This window comes from Colias croceus, chromosome 17 (assembly GCF_905220415.1).
Source record: "Colias croceus chromosome 17, ilColCroc2.1".
Lineage (NCBI taxonomy): Eukaryota > Metazoa > Arthropoda > Insecta > Lepidoptera > Pieridae > Colias > Colias croceus.
Window position 1 is genome coordinate 4614768 of NC_059553.1, and position 13887 is coordinate 4628654.

Sequence of the window (13887 nt, forward strand, 5' to 3'; positions counted from 1 at the left end):
ATAATTAGTACCTAAACTAATATTTTTAATAGATGCTTTCATATTTATTACACTTTTGGGTATTCATATGAATTGGATGATATATATGTATTTGGTTTTTATCAAGTTAACATTTAACGTCCTATTTGAGGTTCGTTGGGAAAAGGAGGCACCATGGTAGATTGTTGAAAAAAAATTGTAAATAGTAAAATGAATATTATATATAGTATAAGTAACACAGTGATTACTTATCCTTCACGGGGACTCATGTTGATGGAATTTCACTTATTTCGATGATATTTTAATTATTTTGAAATAAAAATTGCGTCTGGCACCTATTTAACAACGAAAAAAACGTCTTGCAATAAAAAATGTATGTCTAATGGATCTACCTAAAGGCAAAAGATTAAAAATTACGCGTTAAAAAATGACTTTAAATTAAGGATATTTTCCTGTGCAGATAAGATGCGCACTAATAAACGCAACCACTGCGGCCAGCCAGACAGCCCGGACTGTAACCGAAATAGCAAGAGGAACAGCATATCAAAGAACCAACTATACTAAAATGCTCACTTGTCAACGTTGCTACCTCCTAGAATATTATAAAAGAATGGTTTAATTAAATCTAAACACATAATTTACTATTTAAAAAGAATAATATAACAAATTAAATGTACCCACATAATTTGTGCATATAAGATTTTACTTATTAGGTATTTCACTGGAAATATCCAAAATCCATTTGAAAAGTATAAAATAATAAACTCTATTTCGGTCCTGCCTCTTAATCTAAAATCATGATGCTATTTAAATATAAAAGAAGGTCAAGCACACAAATACTATGTCACATATTTACACTATTTAAAGAGTCACTGCATATTTCCTATAAACTTACTGACATGTTTTTACTCCAACTTCTCGTTATTATTGGTTCAATATTTTCTTTCGAATTTTCTAGCCTTTTCATTGATCTTAAACTTCTACCAGAAATGTTAATACTACTGCCCGAATCATGCGTGGTATTTAAGACTGATTGTAATTCTTTGCTTCTTCTTGTTTGTATAGTTGTTTTTGGCACACATTTGGTGTCTTTTGGAGTGCATTTTTTGTTTGCTTTTGGTTTGACAGTCTTTGTTGGTTTAGCTGTATTTTTTTGTTTCATTTTTTTCGTTTGGGTATTACTGTCATTTGATACATCATCACTACAGAAACAATCTTGAAGCTTCTTTGAGTTACGTGTAGATCTTGTATTAAGAACACTTTCATTGGGTTTTGTTGTATCTTTTTTTGTTTGTCTTGCTGTCTTTTTATTTGTTGCAGCCTTAGGTTTTGCAGGTTCCATTTCTTTAGGCATATCTACTTTTTGGGGGCTAGCTGAAGGTTTCTTTACCTCATTTAGTATTGTTTTATTGTTTATTTTATTTTTTAAGCCTCTTACTGTTATCATGCTACCCTTAGCTTTTCTCTTTTCAGGTTGCAAGATAGTTACATTGGGTGTTTCTTTCAATGGTTCTTTCACTGCAAAGAAAATATTTATATTATCACATTGTGAGTTGATTGTGAAAAAAAAGGGTTTACTGTTCATTTTAAATTAGATATTTATCTGAAAAATTTAGATGAATTTCAAAAAGACATTTAATTGAGGAAGACGGAAGGAGGAGATTTCTGGGACATTCGGATTGCTATCAATTCACCACTGTTATTATGGTATTTGAATATTGCAGTGCTCTTTAGATTAATTTTCATTCACATTTTGTTAACAATCTATACATTTAAATAAAAATTTAAATAAAAAAAAAAATATTGTTTCCATTTTATATCCATACTAATATTATAAATTAGAAAGTAACTCTGTCTGTCTGTCTGTTACTCAATCACACCTTAACTACTAAACCAATTTGCATAAAATTTGGTATAGTGATATTTTGATACCCGAGAAAGGACATAGGCTATTTTTTACGCCGGGACATAGTGTTTTTCTTTAACTGAACGGGCGAAGCCGCGGGCGGAAATCTAGTATGATGAAACATGATTTGCAATCATACCTTGATTGATGGTAGTTTTTTTGTTTCCAGGCTGGTGTACTGTGACTCTCTATGTCACTCTCCATATCAGTTTCCCAAAATGATTTAACTGAATTCAACACTGCCCCTTTATTTATAGCTGAAATAAAAATAATAGTGTTTTAATTAAATACCACAATATAATATAATATAGTAACTCAAGCCGTGTAATTGTATTATCATGAATTCATGTGCCATTAAGAATTAATTTCATTTCTTTGAAACCAAAAACAATATTAAATATTACTCACTTTTTATATTAGTAGATGATGATTCTGTTGTACCATTAACGTTATGCTTACAAGCATTAGGCTTTATTACATTTTGCAGAACAACCTTACAATCTCCTATTGCAGTTTTGATAGCTTTAGTTTCTTGTTTTTTCTTGGTATCACCTTTCTTCTTAATAGTATTATGTAAATTGAATATTTCTTCATCTGTATATGTATCGCTACCATCAGCACTGTTACATTGAGACACAACAGAGGCCACATCCCAATTATCATCTGGTACTTTGTTACTTTTATTTGTCCTCTTATTACTTGCAGTAGTTAAATTCATTTGATCGGCTGGTACAATTTTGTGTATCAGATCCAAAACATTATTTTCATCATCTACAACATCTCTACTGAGACACGATTGGGATGTTACTAATTTCCTTGTTTTATTCTTCTCTTTACATACATTTGATTTCGTCTGAGGACTTGGTGCAGCTAAATCGCTATTGAGGTTTTTATTCTCAAGGAGGTCTAATTTTTGTGTTAAAAGTTTCCGTTTTATAAAGCTGGGTTTCATTGAAACATCGCTGCTGTTTTGAGAAATTACTGTTTGGTTGTTATTATCTGAATCTAAATCTTGTAAATTTTTGGTATGGCTGTCAGAGTCTTGGTTCATTTTCTGAGTAAGTTGTTGTGATGATTTAGAAATAAGTACTTCAGTAACATTATGCTTTTGGGTCTTATTTGATTTACGGACCGGCATAGATGGTTTCTTAAACATAAAATCATTATCATCAAAATCGGAATGCTGGTTATCATTTCGTTTATCAGATTGTACAAAATTATTATCAATTTTACTCCTTTTTCTTTCTGAAATACTTTCTTCCTCATCCAGCAGCCTTTTCTTTTGTAAGTCTAAATTTGAATTTCCATTCGCCCTAACAGATTTTTCAGGAAATATTTGTTCATCATCACTATGTGATTATTGCACATTTATATTTTTTACAAGCACACAAATACTATGTCACATATTTACACTATTTAAAGAGTCACTGCATATTTCCTATAAACTCACTGACATGTTTTTACTCCCACTTCTCGTTATTATTGGTTCAATATTTTCTTTCGAATTTTCTAGCCTTTTCATTGATCTTGAACTTCTACCAGAAATGTTAATACTACTGCCCGAATCATGCGTGGTATTTAAGACTGATTGTAATTCTTTGCTTCTTCTTGTTTGTATAGTTGTTTTTGGCACACATTTGGTGTCTTTTGGAGTGCTTTTTTTGTTTGCTTTTGGTTTGACAGTCTTTGTTGGTTTAGCTGTATTTTTTTGTTTCATTTTTTTCGTTTGGGTATTACTGTCATTTGATACATCATCACTACAGAAATAATCTTGAAGCTTCTTTGAGTTACGTGTAGATCTTGTATTAAGAACACTTTCATTGGGTTTTGTTGTAGCTTTTTTTGTTTGTCTTGCTGTCTTTTTATTTGTTGCAGCCTTAGGTTTTGCAGGTTCCATTTCTTTAGGCATATCTACTTTTTGGGGGCTAGCTGAAGGTTTCTTTACCTCATTTAGTATTGTTTTATTGTTTATTTTATTTTTTAAGCCTCTTACTGTTATCATGCTACCCTTAGCTTTTCTCTTTTCAGGTTGCAAGATAGTTACATTGGGTGTTTCTTTCAATGGTTCTTTCACTGCAAAGAAAATATTTATATTATCACATTGTGAGTTGATTGTGAAAAAAAAGGGTTTACTGTTCATTTTAAATTAGATATTTATCTGAAAAATTTAGATGAATTTCAAAAAGACATTTAATTGAGGAAGACGGAAGGAGGAGATTTCTGGGACATTCGGATTGCTATCAATTCACCACTGTCATTATGGTATTTGAATATTGCAGTGCTCTTTAGATTAATTTTCATTCACATTTTGTTAACAATCTATACATTTAAATAAAAATTTAAATAAAAAAAAAAAATATTGTTTCCATTTTATATCCATACTAATATTATAAATTAGAAAGTAACTCTGTCTGTCTGTCTGTCTGTCTGTTACTCAATCACACCTTAACTACTAAACCAATTTGCATAAAATTTGGTATAGTGATATTTTGATACCCGAGAAAGGACATAGGCTATTTTTTACGCCGGGACATAGTGTTTTTCTTTAACTGAACGGGCGAAGCCGCGGGCGGAAAACTAGTATTATATAAAATGATTTGCAATCATACCTTGATTGATGGTAGTTTTTTGTTTCCAGGCTGGTGTACTGTGACTCTCTATGTCACTCTTCATATCAGTTTCCCAAAATGATTTAACTGAATTCAACACTGCCCCTTTATTTATAGCTGAAATAAAAATAATAGTGTTTTAATTAAATACCACATAATATAATATAGTAACTCAAGCCGTGTAATTGTATTATCATGAATTCATGTGCAATTAAGAATTAATTTCATTTCTTTGAAACCAAAAACAATATTAAATATTACTCACTTTTTATATTAGTAGATGATGATTCTGTTGTACCATTAACGTTATGCTTACAAGCATTAGGCTTTATTACATTTTGCAGAACAACCTTACAATCTCCTATTGCAGTTTTGATAGCTTTAGTTTCTTGTTTTTTCTTGGTATCACCTTTCTTCTTAATAGTATTATGTACATTGAATATTTCTTCATCTGTATATGTATCGCTACCATCAGCACTGTTACATTGAGACACAACAGAGGCCACATCCCAATTATCATCTGGTACTTTGTTACTTTTATTCGTCCTCTTATTACTTGCAGTAGTTAAATTCATTTGATCGGCTGGTACAATTTTGTGTATCAGATCCAAAACATTATTTTCATCATCTACAACATCTCTACTGAGACACGATTGGGATGTTACTAATTTCCTTGTTTTATTCTTCTCTTTACATACATTTGATTTCGTCTGAGGACTTGGTGCAGCTAAATCGCTATTTAGGTTTTTATTCTCAAGGAGGTCTAATTTTTGTGTGAAAAGTTTCCGTTTTATAAAGCTGGGTTTCATTGAAACATCGCTGCTGTTTTGAGAATTTACTGTTTGGTTGTTATTATCTGAATCTAAATCTTGTAAATTTTTGGTATGGCTGTCAGAGTCTTGGTTCATTTTCTGAGTAAGTTGTTGTGATGATTTAGAAATAAGTACTTCAGTAACATTATGCTTTTGGGTCTTATTTGATTTACGGACCGGCATAGATGGTTTCTTAAACATAAAATCATTATCATCAAAATCGGAATGCTGGTTATCATTTCGTTTATCAGATTGTACAAAATTATTATCAATTTTACTCCTTTTTCTTTCTGAAATACTTTCTTCCTCATCCAGCAGCCTTTTCTTTTGTAAGTCTAAATTTGAATTTCCATTCGCCCTAACAGATTTTTCAGGAAATATTTGTTCATCATCACTATGTGATTGCACATTTATATTTTTTACAAGCACACAAATACTATGTCACATATTTACACTATTTAAAGAGTCACTTCATATTTCCTATAAACTCACTGACATGTTTTTACTCCCACTTCTCGTTATTATTGGTTCAATATTTTCTTTCGAATTTTCTAGCCTTTTCATTGATCTTGAACTTCTACCAGAAATGTTAATACTACTGCCCGAATCATGCGTGGTATTTAAGACTGATTGTAATTCTTTGCTTCTTCTTGTTTGTATAGTTGTTTTTGGCACACATTTGGTGTCTTTTGGAGTGCTTTTTTTGTTTGCTTTTGGTTTGACAGTCTTTGTTGGTTTAGCTGTATTTTTTTGTTTCATTTTTTTCGTTTGGGTATTACTGTCATTTGATACATCATCACTACAGAAACAATCTTGAAGCTTCTTTGAGTTACGTGTAGATCTTGTATTAAGAACACTTTCATTGGGTTTTGTTGTAGCTTTTTTTGTTTGTCTTGCTGTCTTTTTATTTGTTGCAGCCTTAGGTTTTGCAGGTTCCATTTCTTTAGGCATATCTACTTTTTGGGGGCTAGCTGAAGGTTTCTTTACCTCATTTAGTATTGTTTTATTGTTTATTTTATTTTTTAAGCCTCTTACTGTTATCATGCTACCCTTAGCTTTTCTCTTTTCAGGTTGCAAGATAGTTACATTAGGTGTTTCTTTCAATGGTTCTTTCACTGCAAAGAAAATATTTATATTATCACATTGTGAGTTGATTGTGAAAAAAAAGGGTTTACTGTTCATTTTAAATTAGATATTTATCTGAAAAATTTAGATGAATTTCAAAAAGACATTTAATTGAGGAAGACGGAAGGAGGAGATTTCTGGGACATTCGGATTGCTATCAATTCACCACTGTTATTATGGTATTTGAATATTGCAGTGCTCTTTAGATTAATTTTCATTCACATTTTGTTAACAATCTATACATTTAAATAAAAATTTAAATAAAAAAAAAATATTGTTTCCATTTTATATCCATACTAATATTATAAATTAGAAAGTAACTCTGTCTGTCTGTCTGTCTGTTACTCAATCACACCTTAACTACTAAACCAATTTGCATAAAATTTGGTATAGTGATATTTTGATACCCGAGAAAGGACATAGGCTATTTTTTACGCCGGGACATAGTGTTTTTCTTTAACTGAACGGGCGAAGCCGCGGGCGGAAAACTAGTATTATATAAAATGATTTGCAATCATACCTTGATTGATGGTAGTTTTTTGTTTCCAGGCTGGTGTACTGTGACTCTCTATGTCACTCTCCATATCAGTTTCCCAAAATGATTTAACTGAATTCAACACTGCCCCTTTATTTATAGCTGAAATAAAAATAATAGTGTTTTAATTAAATACCACATAATATAATATAGTAACTCAAGCCGTGTAATTGTATTATCATGAATTCATGTGCAATTAAGAATTAATTTCATTTCTTTGAAACCAAAAACAATATTAAATATTACTCACTTTTTATATTAGTAGATGATGATTCTGTTGTACCATTAACGTTATGCTTACAAGCATTAGGCTTTATTACATTTTGCAGAACAACCTTACAATCTCCTATTGCAGTTTTGATAGCTTTAGTTTCTTGTTTTTTCTTGGTATCACCTTTCTTCTTAATAGTATTATGTACATTGAATATTTCTTCATCTGTATATGTATCGCTACCATCAGCACTGTTACATTGAGACACAACAGAGGCCACATCCCAATTATCATCTGGTACTTTGTTACTTTTATTCGTCCTCTTATTACTTGCAGTAGTTAAATTCATTTGATCGGCTGGTACAATTTTGTGTATCAGATCCAAAACATTATTTTCATCATCTACAACATCTCTACTGAGACACGATTGGGATGTTACTAATTTCCTTGTTTTATTCTTCTCTTTACATACATTTGATTTCGTCTGAGGACTTGGTGCAGCTAAATCGCTATTTAGGTTTTTATTCTCAAGGAGGTCTAATTTTTGTGTGAAAAGTTTCCGTTTTATAAAGCTGGGTTTCATTGAAACATCGCTGCTGTTTTGAGAATTTACTGTTTGGTTGTTATTATCTGAATCTAAATCTTGTAAATTTTTGGTATGGCTGTCAGAGTCTTGGTTCATTTTCTGAGTAAGTTGTTGTGATGATTTAGAAATAAGTACTTCAGTAACATTATGCTTTTGGGTCTTATTTGATTTACGGACCGGCATAGATGGTTTCTTAAACATAAAATCATTATCATCAAAATCGGAATGCTGGTTATCATTTCGTTTATCAGATTGTACAAAATTATTATCAATTTTACTCCTTTTTCTTTCTGAAATACTTTCTTCCTCATCCAGCAGCCTTTTCTTTTGTAAGTCTAAATTTGAATTTCCATTCGCCCTAACAGATTTTTCAGGAAATATTTGTTCATCATCACTATGTGATTGCACATTTATATTTTTTACAAGCACACAAATACTATGTCACATATTTACACTATTTAAAGAGTCACTTCATATTTCCTATAAACTCACTGACATGTTTTTACTCCCACTTCTCGTTATTATTGGTTCAATATTTTCTTTCGAATTTTCTAGCCTTTTCATTGATCTTGAACTTCTACCAGAAATGTTAATACTACTGCCCGAATCATGCGTGGTATTTAAGACTGATTGTAATTCTTTGCTTCTTCTTGTTTGTATAGTTGTTTTTGGCACACATTTGGTGTCTTTTGGAGTGCTTTTTTTGTTTGCTTTTGGTTTGACAGTCTTTGTTGGTTTAGCTGTATTTTTTTGTTTCATTTTTTTCGTTTGGGTATTACTGTCATTTGATACATCATCACTACAGAAACAATCTTGAAGCTTCTTTGAGTTACGTGTAGATCTTGTATTAAGAACACTTTCATTGGGTTTTGTTGTATCTTTTTTTGTTTGTCTTGCTGTCTTTTTATTTGTTGCAGCCTTAGGTTTTGCAGGTTCCATTTCTTTAGGCATATCTACTTTTTGGGGGCTAGCTGAAGGTTTCTTTACCTCATTTAGTATTGTTTTATTGTTTATTTTATTTTTTAAGCCTCTTACTGTTATCATGCTACCCTTAGCTTTTCTCTTTTCAGGTTGCAAGATAGTTACATTAGGTGTTTCTTTCAATGGTTCTTTCACTGCAAAGAAAATATTTATATTATCACATTGTGAGTTGATTGTGAAAAAAAAGGGTTTACTGTTCATTTTAAATTAGATATTTATCTGAAAAATTTAGATGAATTTCAAAAAGACATTTAATTGAGGAAGACGGAAGGAGGAGATTTCTGGGACATTCGGATTGCTATCAATTCACCACTGTTATTATGGTATTTGAATATTGCAGTGCTCTTTAGATTAATTTTCATTCACATTTTGTTAACAATCTATACATTTAAATAAAAATTTAAATAAAAAAAAAATATTGTTTCCATTTTATATCCATACTAATATTATAAATTAGAAAGTAACTCTGTCTGTCTGTCTGTCTGTTACTCAATCACACCTTAACTACTAAACCAATTTGCATAAAATTTGGTATAGTGATATTTTGATACCCGAGAAAGGACATAGGCTATTTTTTACGCCGGGACATAGTGTTTTTCTTTAACTGAACGGGCGAAGCCGCGGGCGGAAAACTAGTATTATATAAAATGATTTGCAATCATACCTTGATTGATGGTAGTTTTTTGTTTCCAGGCTGGTGTACTGTGACTCTCTATGTCACTCTCCATATCAGTTTCCCAAAATGATTTAACTGAATTCAACACTGCCCCTTTATTTATAGCTGAAATAAAAATAATAGTGTTTTAATTAAATACCACATAATATAATATAGTAACTCAAGCCGTGTAATTGTATTATCATGAATTCATGTGCAATTAAGAATTAATTTCATTTCTTTGAAACCAAAAACAATATTAAATATTACTCACTTTTTATATTAGTAGATGATGATTCTGTTGTACCATTAACGTTATGCTTACAAGCATTAGGCTTTATTACATTTTGCAGAACAACCTTACAATCTCCTATTGCAGTTTTGATAGCTTTAGTTTCTTGTTTTTTCTTGGTATCACCTTTCTTCTTAATAGTATTATGTACATTGAATATTTCTTCATCTGTATATGTATCGCTACCATCAGCACTGTTACATTGAGACACAACAGAGGCCACATCCCAATTATCATCTGGTACTTTGTTACTTTTATTCGTCCTCTTATTACTTGCAGTAGTTAAATTCATTTGATCGGCTGGTACAATTTTGTGTATCAGATCCAAAACATTATTTTCATCATCTACAACATCTCTACTGAGACACGATTGGGATGTTACTAATTTCCTTGTTTTATTCTTCTCTTTACATACATTTGATTTCGTCTGAGGACTTGGTGCAGCTAAATCGCTATTTAGGTTTTTATTCTCAAGGAGGTCTAATTTTTGTGTGAAAAGTTTCCGTTTTATAAAGCTGGGTTTCATTGAAACATCGCTGCTGTTTTGAGAATTTACTGTTTGGTTGTTATTATCTGAATCTAAATCTTGTAAATTTTTGGTATGGCTGTCAGAGTCTTGGTTCATTTTCTGAGTAAGTTGTTGTGATGATTTAGAAATAAGTACTTCAGTAACATTATGCTTTTGGGTCTTATTTGATTTACGGACCGGCATAGATGGTTTCTTAAACATAAAATCATTATCATCAAAATCGGAATGCTGGTTATCATTTCGTTTATCAGATTGTACAAAATTATTATCAATTTTACTCCTTTTTCTTTCTGAAATACTTTCTTCCTCATCCAGCAGCCTTTTCTTTTGTAAGTCTAAATTTGAATTTCCATTCGCCCTAACAGATTTTTCAGGAAATATTTGTTCATCATCACTATGTGATTGCACATTTATATTTTTTACAAGCACACAAATACTATGTCACATATTTACACTATTTAAAGAGTCACTTCATATTTCCTATAAACTCACTGACATGTTTTTACTCCCACTTCTCGTTATTATTGGTTCAATATTTTCTTTCGAATTTTCTAGCCTTTTCATTGATCTTGAACTTCTACCAGAAATGTTAATACTACTGCCCGAATCATGCGTGGTATTTAAGACTGATTGTAATTCTTTGCTTCTTCTTGTTTGTATAGTTGTTTTTGGCACACATTTGGTGTCTTTTGGAGTGCTTTTTTTGTTTGCTTTTGGTTTGACAGTCTTTGTTGGTTTAGCTGTATTTTTTTGTTTCATTTTTTTCGTTTGGGTATTACTGTCATTTGATACATCATCACTACAGAAACAATCTTGAAGCTTCTTTGAGTTACGTGTAGATCTTGTATTAAGAACACTTTCATTGGGTTTTGTTGTATCTTTTTTTGTTTGTCTTGCTGTCTTTTTATTTGTTGCAGCCTTAGGTTTTGCAGGTTCCATTTCTTTAGGCATATCTACTTTTTGGGGGCTAGCTGAAGGTTTCTTTACCTCATTTAGTATTGTTTTATTGTTTATTTTATTTTTTAAGCCTCTTACTGTTATCATGCTACCCTTAGCTTTTCTCTTTTCAGGTTGCAAGATAGTTACATTAGGTGTTTCTTTCAATGGTTCTTTCACTGCAAAGAAAATATTTATATTATCACATTGTGAGTTGATTGTGAAAAAAAAGGGTTTACTGTTCATTTTAAATTAGATATTTATCTGAAAAATTTAGATGAATTTCAAAAAGACATTTAATTGAGGAAGACGGAAGGAGGAGATTTCTGGGACATTCGGATTGCTATCAATTCACCACTGTTATTATGGTATTTGAATATTGCAGTGCTCTTTAGATTAATTTTCATTCACATTTTGTTAACAATCTATACATTTAAATAAAAATTTAAATAAAAAAAAAATATTGTTTCCATTTTATATCCATACTAATATTATAAATTAGAAAGTAACTCTGTCTGTCTGTCTGTCTGTTACTCAATCACACCTTAACTACTAAACCAATTTGCATAAAATTTGGTATAGTGATATTTTGATACCCGAGAAAGGACATAGGCTATTTTTTACGCCGGGACATAGTGTTTTTCTTTAACTGAACGGGCGAAGCCGCGGGCGGAAAACTAGTATTATATAAAATGATTTGCAATCATACCTTGATTGATGGTAGTTTTTTGTTTCCAGGCTGGTGTACTGTGACTCTCTATGTCACTCTCCATATCAGTTTCCCAAAATGATTTAACTGAATTCAACACTGCCCCTTTATTTATAGCTGAAATAAAAATAATAGTGTTTTAATTAAATACCACATAATATAATATAGTAACTCAAGCCGTGTAATTGTATTATCATGAATTCATGTGCAATTAAGAATTAATTTCATTTCTTTGAAACCAAAAACAATATTAAATATTACTCACTTTTTATATTAGTAGATGATGATTCTGTTGTACCATTAACGTTATGCTTACAAGCATTAGGCTTTATTACATTTTGCAGAACAACCTTACAATCTCTTATTGCAGTTTTGATAGCTTTAGTTTCTTGTTTTTTCTTGGTATCACCTTTCTTCTTAATAGTATTATGTACATTGAATATTTCTTCATCTGTATATGTATCGCTACCATCAGCACTGTTACATTGAGACACAACAGAGGCCACATCCCAATTATCATCTGGTACTTTGTTACTTTTATTCGTCCTCTTATTACTTGCAGTAGTTAAATTCATTTGATCGGCTGGTACAATTTTGTGTATCAGATCCAAAACATTATTTTCATCATCTACAACATCTCTACTGAGACACGATTGGGATGTTACTAATTTCCTTGTTTTATTCTTCTCTTTACATACATTTGATTTCGTCTGAGGACTTGGTGCAGCTAAATCGCTATTGAGGTTTTTATTCTCAAGGAGGTCTAATTTTTGTGTGAAAAGTTTCCGTTTTATAAAGCTGGGTTTCATTGAAACATCGCTGCTGTTTTGAGAAATTACTGTTTGGTTGTTATTATCTGAATCTAAATCTTGTAAATTTTTGGTATGGCTGTCAGAGTCTTGGTTCATTTTCTGAGTAAGTTGTTGTGATGATTTAGAAATAAGTACTTCAGTAACATTATGCTTTTGGGTCTTATTTGATTTACGGACCGGCATAGATGGTTTCTTAAACATAAAATCATTATCATCAAAATCGGAATGCTGGTTATCATTTCGTTTATCAGATTGTACAAAATTATTATCAATTTTACTCCTTTTTCTTTCTGAAATACTTTCTTCCTCATCCAGCAGCCTTTTCTTTTGTAAGTCTAAATTTGAATTTCCATTCGCCCTAACAGATTTTTCAGGAAATATTTGTTCATCATCACTATGTGATTGCACATTTATATTTTTTACAAGCACACAAATACTATGTCACATATTTACACTATTTAAAGAGTCACTGCATATTTCCTATAAACTTACTGACATGTTTTTACTCCAACTTCTCGTTATTATTGGTTCAATATTTTCTTTCGAATTTTCTAGCCTTTTCATTGATCTTAAACTTCTACCAGAAATGTTAATACTACTGCCCGAATCATGCGTGGTATTTAAGACTGATTGTAATTCTTTGCTTCTTCTTGTTTGTATAGTTGTTTTTGGCACACATTTGGTGTCTTTTGGAGTGCATTTTTTGTTTGCTTTTGGTTTGACAGTCTTTGTTGGTTTAGCTGTATTTTTTTGTTTCATTTTTTTCGTTTGGGTATTACTGTCATTTGATACATCATCACTACAGAAACAATCTTGAAGCTTCTTTGAGTTACGTGTAGATCTTGTATTAAGAACACTTTCATTGGGTTTTGTTGTAGCTTTTTTTGTTTGTCTTGCTGTCTTTTTATTTGTTGCAGCCTTAGGTTTTGCAGGTTCCATTTCTTTAGGCATATCTACTTTTTGGGGGCTAGCTGAAGGTTTCTTTACCTCATTTAGTATTGTTTTATTGTTTATTTTATTTTTTAAGCCTCTTACTGTTATCATGCTACCCTTAGCTTTTCTCTTTTCAGGTTGCAAGATAGTTACATTAGGTGTTTCTTTCAATGGTTCTTTCACTGCAAAGAAAATATTTATATTATCACATTGTGAGTTGATTGTGAAAAAAAAGGGTTTACTGTTCATTTTAAATTAGATATTTATCTGAAAAATT

General features: G+C 31.1%; 2 protein-coding genes across 2 annotated transcripts; both read right to left on the reverse strand.

Moving 5' to 3' along the window:
- Window positions 1-642: 642 nt before the first annotated feature.
- Window positions 643-3602, reverse strand: LOC123699286 (putative uncharacterized protein DDB_G0287265). The gene is made up of 4 exons (XM_045646211.1): window positions 3340-3602; window positions 2294-3234; window positions 2025-2142; window positions 643-1497 (listed from the first exon to the last, which is right to left on the reverse strand). The coding sequence occupies exons 1-4, from the start codon at window positions 3600-3602 to the stop codon at window positions 1449-1451; spliced, it is 1371 nt and encodes a 456-aa protein (XP_045502167.1). The 3' UTR covers window positions 643-1448.
- Window positions 3603-4855: 1253 nt separating this feature from the next.
- On the reverse strand, window positions 4856-13117 carry LOC123699287. The gene is made up of 11 exons (XM_045646212.1): window positions 12131-13117; window positions 11866-11982; window positions 10717-11335; window positions 9674-10614; window positions 9409-9525; window positions 8260-8878; window positions 7217-8157; window positions 6952-7068; window positions 5803-6421; window positions 4929-5742; window positions 4856-4873 (listed from the first exon to the last, which is right to left on the reverse strand). Exons 1-11 carry the CDS (start codon window positions 12876-12878, stop codon window positions 4856-4858), a joined length of 5670 nt encoding a protein of 1889 aa, XP_045502168.1. The 5' UTR covers window positions 12879-13117.
- Window positions 13118-13887: the final 770 nt, after the last annotated feature.

Excerpts from the sequence above, each read along its gene's own strand:
- LOC123699286 (XM_045646211.1), bottom strand. The coding sequence starts at position 3,602 with ATGAAACAAAAAAATACAGCTAAACCAACAAAGACTGTCAAACCAAAA. Across the intron at positions 3,235-3,339 it reads AGAAGTGGGAGTAAAAACAT|TGATGATGAACAAATATTTC; the intron begins GTCAGTGAGTTT and ends ATAATCACATAG. Across the intron at positions 1,498-2,024 it reads AAAAACTACCATCAATCAAG|TGAAAGAACCATTGAAAGAA; the intron begins GTATGATTGCAA and ends TTTTCTTTGCAG.
- LOC123699287 (XM_045646212.1), bottom strand. The coding sequence starts at position 12,878 with ATGTTTAAGAAACCATCTATGCCGGTCCGTAAATCAAATAAGACCCAA. Across the intron at positions 11,336-11,865 it reads AAAAACTACCATCAATCAAG|TGAAAGAACCATTGAAAGAA; the intron begins GTATGATTGCAA and ends TTTTCTTTGCAG. Across the intron at positions 8,158-8,259 it reads AGAAGTGGGAGTAAAAACAT|TGATGATGAACAAATATTTC; the intron begins GTCAGTGAGTTT and ends GCAATCACATAG.